The sequence below is a fragment of the Nicotiana attenuata genome, unplaced genomic scaffold, assembly GCF_001879085.1.
Source record: "Nicotiana attenuata strain UT unplaced genomic scaffold, NIATTr2, whole genome shotgun sequence".
Taxonomy (NCBI): Eukaryota; Viridiplantae; Streptophyta; class Magnoliopsida; order Solanales; family Solanaceae; genus Nicotiana; species Nicotiana attenuata.
In genome coordinates this window covers 506,993-514,524 of record NW_017670327.1, presented here as the reverse complement: position 1 = coordinate 514,524, position 7,532 = coordinate 506,993, and the positions used below count along the sequence as shown (strand labels likewise).

At 33.1% G+C, this 7,532-nt stretch overlaps 1 protein-coding gene across 1 annotated transcript; it reads left to right on the top strand.

Moving 5' to 3' along the window:
* The first annotated feature begins 1,552 nt into the window (after positions 1–1,552).
* On the top strand, positions 1,553–4,510 carry LOC109237920 (probable WRKY transcription factor 75). The gene is made up of 2 exons (XM_019404314.1): positions 1,553–2,002; positions 4,079–4,510. Exons 1-2 carry the CDS (start codon positions 1,623–1,625, stop codon positions 4,254–4,256), a joined length of 558 nt encoding a protein of 185 aa, XP_019259859.1. The 5' UTR covers positions 1,553–1,622; the 3' UTR covers positions 4,257–4,510.
* The last annotated feature ends 3,022 nt before the right edge of the window (positions 4,511–7,532 follow it).

The following is a 7,532-nucleotide window of genomic DNA, read 5'->3' as shown; positions in this document are numbered from 1 at the left end:
CCCCTCAAACAAACCTACATGACTACATACATTCCCCTCTCTCCTCCTCCTAAAAGAAAACGAAAATAGTAATAAAGGAGAAAAATAAAAGCAACACGTTGGTGGAATGGATATAGTCCACAAGTTTGGACTAACAACAGTTAGTGAGTAGCAACTTTCCACGTACATTGAATTCCTGGTAATTTTCCAGTTCGCATGAGCTTCATTATTTTGAAAAAATAGGAAGTTTCAAAAGAATATTTAAATACCATTATGGTTGGTGGCTTCTTAGATTGTTTGACTGACTAATATCAGTCTATCCTTCTATACATTTTCTTTCTTTAATTTCCTTAATCGATAATGGTGTTTTATCAGTTTCAACTTTCTCTCATAGGGCGGCTCCTCCGATTTTGTAGAAATGGTAATTTTAGAAAGAATTTTGATGAGGTAACTTCAATCTTATGATTTCTCTTACTAAGCAAACAATCAAAGCAAGACAGAGAACAAGAAGTGAGCAGACAGTCAATAACAAGATAATTTGAAAAAGATTATATATCTTACAAAACTTTAAACGTTTAACATAAAAAAATTAATTTACTTTCGTATCAAGACAAACGTCTAAATGGTGGGTCTAGAGTAATTTCTTGAGCTCCAGATTTTAGTTTTCTCCGTTAGAGGTACTTTTGGTTTTAGGACTTCTTCAAAATATAAAAACTACTTTCGAACAGTATTAAACACTTTTGCCTCCATTACTCAACCTCTTATTCTATAAAAAATTTGCTTCTCTCTCTATATATATATATTTGCTATTTTCATGCTAAATATCTTATTTGGTTGATGCATGTACCGTTGTTTTCAATGCAGCCTATAAATCATATACGAGTTTAGCAACCGCTTATAGTTTAAACATTTAAATTCAGAGTTGCTACTCCACAATTAAGTTTCTTCTATATTTCTTGAATTTTCATTACTACCATTCTTTTTCGAACGTCACATTCTAGAATTAAAAGTCTTTCGAGCACACGTGCTTTGACCGGGAAAAAGTTAAAGGACTATAGATGGATGGTCACTTTTGTTCAGCAAAGATGTCATAAATTTTTGTACTCATGCATCATACACGTGAATAATATACACCAGCGCACCAGAATTATAATCAAAATGAAATAGTTCAATATAATTCTTTACGATTAGAAAAGAATAATTAATACATAAAAAATTTATATTTTAATTTCAGATCTTCTCTGTGCAAAAATAAAAATCTTTTCGGAAATTTGATATAAAATCAAAAAAGAATATAATGGGCCATAAAACCAATTAACTCTAAAAAAAGGGCATGGTTCAAAAAAGAAAGAATAACTTTAGGGTAGCTCCCGCTATCAGCGTGATACTTTCAAAGTTCCACCTTCCTCTATAGTAAAGAGATTATACTAAAAGAATCAAATGGTATTAATGTAAATTTTAAACTAATAATGACATTATTACGTGTCATTTAAAAAATACAATAAGATAAAATATACTGAACCTAACTAGCCACCATAGCCGCCACACTAGTCCAAATTCTTTAATGGTAAATTCGCCTTCAAAACCACATACACCACAGTTCCATTCCTTACAACTTCCTCTCTTAAAGTTCATTTACTTTGATGGAGAATTATCAACATTTTTTTCCAAATTATTCTTCTTCGTCGTCTGATCAGTTCTCACTAATGAATATGATGAACAACAATTCTCATACAAAAGCAGCTGAATTAACCCAAGACAATAGGAAATCGAGCGGGTTTTTGGGGCTAATGGCAAGCATGGAAGCTCCAAGCTCCAGTGTTGTTACTGATCACACAAATAGCATTCCGTATAACTCTAATGATCAGAACGAGGTGAGATCGGGTAAGAAGAATAAAGGTGAGAAGAAGATTAAAAAACCGAGATATGCTTTTCAAACAAGGAGTCAAGTGGATATTTTGGATGATGGATATAGATGGAGGAAATATGGACAGAAGGCTGTCAAGAACAACAGATTCCCAAGGTCAGTTTTTATCTACTAGTAATGTTTTATTACTTGCTATAACAACAACAACAACAACAACAATAACCCAGTAAAATTTCACTAATGGGGTCTGGGGAGGGTGATGTGTACACAAACCTTACCCCTAATCCAAAGGAGTGGCGATGCTGTTTCCGAAAGACTCTCGGCTCAAAAAAATTAAAAGGCAAAAGGATACAATATTAGTATCACCACAGAACTCTACTAATGTAATTTATTTGCTCAATTACAAGCTTCTTCGAAAGTTGAAAATCATTCAATACATAGCAACTTTAATTTCCGAAGTGAAGTTTATCTTTTAATTGTTTTTTTCAAACGATAACTTTGTTAAAAATACTACGGGATCATGTTACATAATGAAACTCTTTTATGTGTTTTAGTTCTGTACTTCTGTTAATTAAGGTCTAATACATAGTAATACATAACGACAAAAGAAGGTGGGGATCAAAGGTAACAAAGTATATTCAACTAGGAAGGGAAATTTATCTTTTTGTTAAGCATTTAAGTGTATTTCTCAAGTGAATTCTGTACACCTTGAAAATTTCACAGCAACCTAATCAAGATTAATTAAAAAAGTAGTTTTCGGATATTCACAGAAAAAGAAAATACTCAAATAGACCTATACATTAAGGATTAGAAGTGCTCTTTGTTTGTTGATTGGTTTCTACTTTTTAACAATAACTATTCCACCACTATAATTTTGGAGCTTCACATGCCTAGGAAAATTACTTATTTTACGTTAAATAGTGGAGTAATTTTAAAACAAAACGTGCAAAGTAACTCAATTAACCCTTCGATCACAAATAATTAGAGATTGACGTTTAAGGATTGATCGGGAAGCACCGAGGTTTGGGAGGACTAGTTGAACCCAAATTTAATTATATATTGGTATTACAATGAGTATTGTCATCAAAAGTACGGATACTGAACCCAAATAAGAAGTTGTAGGAAATGTAATAAATTGGCATGTCTCACTTAACCATGATATATTCAGCTGGAATAAATTTATAGTTCCTTCGGCTCCCAATAAGTGACCAATTTAGTCCATTTATATAATCAAGGAAAAATTCAACTTGTTTTTCCAAAATTACCCTTATGTACGTATACCTAAAAAGTCATTTACTTCTCACATTTGAGAAGATAAGTACTACTATAACTGTGGTGCAACATTTAATGAAGGGTAGTTTAGTCACACTAACTATTTTCATCTGAAATTTAGTATTTCCTTAATAGGTGTGTCCAAAGCAAATTGATCATTTATTGTGGATCGGAAGGAGTATTTTTTAACTATATACGAAACTGATCTAAGCTAGGTCGATCACAAATCAAGTAAAAAGTTCACTATTGTAAATCGATAATTTGCTATTATTTCCCCAGGAGTACCACTTTCAAGTACCTAAGGTCTTAGATATGGGAAAAGTTAGTTCAAGCAGTCAAAAGAATACGAATTAACTAGTTAAAGCTGTCAAAGAGAGAAGAGATAAACCATTTGAGTGAATGGACATTCATTATTTAAATATTTAATTCCTTCTTTTCTCACCTATTTATCCCTTATTTTCTCTATATATATGGAGGATTAATTGAACGGCCTTCAGAAAGAACGTAAAATCATTATTTTCATTTTTTTTACATCTAAGCATGTTGGTCAAATATCAATAAATTTAATTACGGGAAGCTAAACCATTTTGAGAGAAAATACTAGCCTAATACTCCCTCCGTTCCAATTTATGTGAACCTGTTTGACTTGGCACGTAGTTTAAGAAAAAATGAAGACTTTTGGAATTTGTGGTCCTAAACAAATCAAAAAGTGATCCAGAGTATTTGTGTGGTATAAAAGTTTCTCATTAAGGGTAGAATTGTAAGTTTAACCTAAATTGTTACAAAATTTAGAAAGAGGTCATTCTTTTTGAAACGGACCAAAAAAGAAATAGGTTCATATAAACTGGAACAGAGGGAGTATCAATTTACTCGATTCTCGGGATCGGAATGAAAAAAAAAATGTACTGAAAGTCCTCCTCCTTTAAATTTTCTCTAATTATTGCATGTTTTGCTCATCAGAAGCTACTACCGATGCACGCATCAAGGATGTGATGTGAAGAAACAAGTACAAAGGCTGTCAAAGGATGAAGGAGTAGTAGTAACTACTTATGAAGGCATGCATTCACATCCCATTGAGAAGTCCACAGATAACTTTGAGCACATTTTGACTCAGATGCAAATCTATGCTTCCTTTTGAAACGTCCATCAGTTCAATGCCTAAGGCATGACAGTCTATTAAACACTTGTAAAGTAGTACTACAGTATATTGTGTACATGCGTTTTGAACCTAGATGATATATTTTGAAATAAAACGCAACTTCATTAGGGAATTTAATTTGATCATTGTAGAACTGAAAATTATGTTGCTATCTTTTGTTTTTACGCAATTTGCACTTAATTCGGCTCACTTTGTATTTGCCGGAGGCAGTTTCCCTTCATTTTAATTCTTTTCTTTTAGAATTAACAAATAATTTCATGTGGGAGAAAGATACGTGCTAGTGTTGATGTGTTTTTCCTCTTTAGTTATGTCTTAAGTTGTTTTACTCAATTTTATATTTAGAGTAGTAAATTTGTATCTGATGCGCGCTATTATGAAAGAAAAGAAAAAAAGAAAACGAAAAAGGATCAAATATACATCTCTACTTTCAAATATTATTTAAACCTATTTCTTGTAGTGTATCCTCCGTTTTACTATCTGCTTGTCTGAGCCCCTACCGTTACAATTTGATTCAGAAATACCCCTAATTTGAACAGAATAACACATGGCACCTCGGGACTAAAGTGACATATCCTAAATTTTATTTACCCGAATCCATACTAGGATGAGTCAATTGGGTAAATGGGTGATAGGTAAAAAGTTAGGGGCAGGTCGGGTAATAAAACTTAGGATGAGTCACTCTAATTAATCTGGAGGTGTCATGTGGCATTTCGTCCAAATTAGGGGTATCTTTGAATCAAACTTTAATGAAAAGAAAAAGTGGAAATAATCTTTGCTTTACTATATTTTCTTGCATTATTATAAATCAATATCAATAGAAGTGATTAAATTTCCATGAACGGTGTCCTAATTAATAAAAAGTAAAACCAAACAACAACAACAATAGTGTGTAATCCTCTTCATTAATGACTATATCTGCGGATAACGGCTATCTATCTGATGCATACGCGAATGAGCATCTCTATTGACTTCTTCGGGCCTCCCCTTATCAGAACCCCAGATCCCACAGATCAAATTACAACCAGTGCGCAATGAAAAATTACATCTGGGCTCACTAAAATACCAAGAAATAACGACAATAGTAGTTGGCTGAATAACCGTTGCAATAGAGCTACTGGAACGGATTAGGGACCGTTCACCGGGTCGCGTGGCAATAGATCTACTACAACAGATCTTGCAACAGTTTGTATAACCGTTGTTATATCACTATCTATTGCAATAGTTTTTTCTTCCTTCTATTACAACGATATATTTAGTCAATTGGTATGGTTCATAACCGTTGCCATATCATTTTATGCAAAGGTTATTAAAGCTATTGCAATGCCAAGATTATGATATCATTACAGTTTCGAATAACTATTGCAACGGTTTTATTGAGAGTTGTAATGACCCGATAGATTATTTCGAGTTTAGCCTTTATTTATGTGTTCTGAGACCTCGACTAGCTCCTTTTAGTATTTTTCGATTTAAGTGTACAGTCCGAGTCTTGTTCTGAAAAAAGTTATTATGTGAAAAATTGAAGAAAATATAAAATTTAGCCTTAAAAATGGTTTGAATTGACTATGGTTAAAATTTTATGTTAAACGGACCTGGATCGGTATTTTGACGGTCCTGGCAGGTCCGTATCGTGATTTAGAACTTGGACTTATGCCCGAAACTAAATTCAGAAGTCCCTAAGTTGATTTAACATTATTTATTGGTGCTGATACCAAATTTTGCCCTTATATTTTATAAAATAATATATATACTTTCAAAATATCATTTTGCATCATTACTCATTTTACAAGAGTCAAATAAGTATTTTCTATAATCTTTCATAATTTGTAAAGCTTTAATATTGATTTTCTTGCATTTAAATTATTCAAATATTTATTAATTATCCTTTCAAATTATTCTGTGATGACTTAATCATCCAAATTTATTATTTACACCCACATATATGTTTTAAAGCATTTTTACTTCATAAAATTACATTTGTATTTTTGCTATTTATATAATTTTGCAATAATAACCTATATTCTATACATAATTACATTATTTACATTGTTTATACTAAAATACTATTTTATATTTTTATAATTTTAAGCTATTATTTTCAATTGTTTTACTGCATAAGTAATATTTTTATTATTTATAAATTACTTTTTATAAATTATTTAAATAATTTTTTTGTATTTAATTTTATAGCCCAATGAAGGGCTAATTTTCGGACCAAAAAAGGCCCAAGGCATCTGGCCCATTCCATTTAACCTCTCAGCAGCCCAACCAAACGACACCTTTTCAAATTCGATCGCGACCCGTTATACTTAACTCGTCCCATTTCATATTCGATCTTGGCCGTTGATCTTAAATGATCAACGGCCCTTACTAAACCTCCCTCTCTCTTTATGACCCTCGCCCCAAACCCTAGAGACAAATCCCCCCGCCCAGCCGTCTTTGTATTCTCTAATCTCTCCCTCCTTCAGAAACCCTAGCCGCCTCCCCCAGTCTTCTCCAAATCTGATCAAATCATAGATTCCTTATGTGATTTACTTATCTTTTAAGCATTACCTCGTTGTTACTTACAAGACTATGGTATTACTTTGTACTTTCTCCATTTTTGGAAAATACCAGTCTCCGAATCAAGGAAAATCGGCTTCACCCTTCAAGATTTGGATAATATTTCGTCTGTATACGCTCACTACCAGGCCATGTGGGTCTGATCTAGTGAGATTTTTGACTATTTGTGTTCTCTTTTTGAACTACGGTTTACCTGATTTTCTCCTAAATTGATTCTGAGTAATTTTGCATGCTTCTCTTTCCTTATTTGTGTTCCGTTGACTATATTTCCTTATTTGTGTGTTGATCTTTACTACTATATAAACCCCCTTTCCTCGTTCCCCTCTAAGATTTAACAATCACCGAAACCACTGTTATTCTTTCTCTCACTTATCTTATGCTACTCTGAAGCTTAATCTTTTGGCCGGCTGAAAGCCAAAAAAAAAAAAAGGCAGCCCAATGCACTAAGCTCCCATTATGCGCAGGGTCCAGGGAAGGGCCGGATCACAAGGGCCTATCATACGCAGCCTCACCCTGCATTTCTACAAAAGGCTGTTTCCACGGCTCGAACTTGTGACCTCCTGGTTTTAGACCATTCTCACTGTGAGCACTGCCATAGGTTCGTTCGAAACCCTTGGGAACTATGACGCACTAAGATTCATGAGTTCTACTGCTCATCTTGCTATTGACGATTGAGATATTGTTATAATTTTTCTT

Excerpts from the sequence above, each read along its gene's own strand:
- LOC109237920 (XM_019404314.1), top strand. The coding sequence starts at position 1,623 with ATGGAGAATTATCAACATTTTTTTCCAAATTATTCTTCTTCGTCGTCT. Across the intron at positions 2,003-4,078 it reads AAGAACAACAGATTCCCAAG|AAGCTACTACCGATGCACGC; the intron begins GTCAGTTTTTAT and ends TTTGCTCATCAG.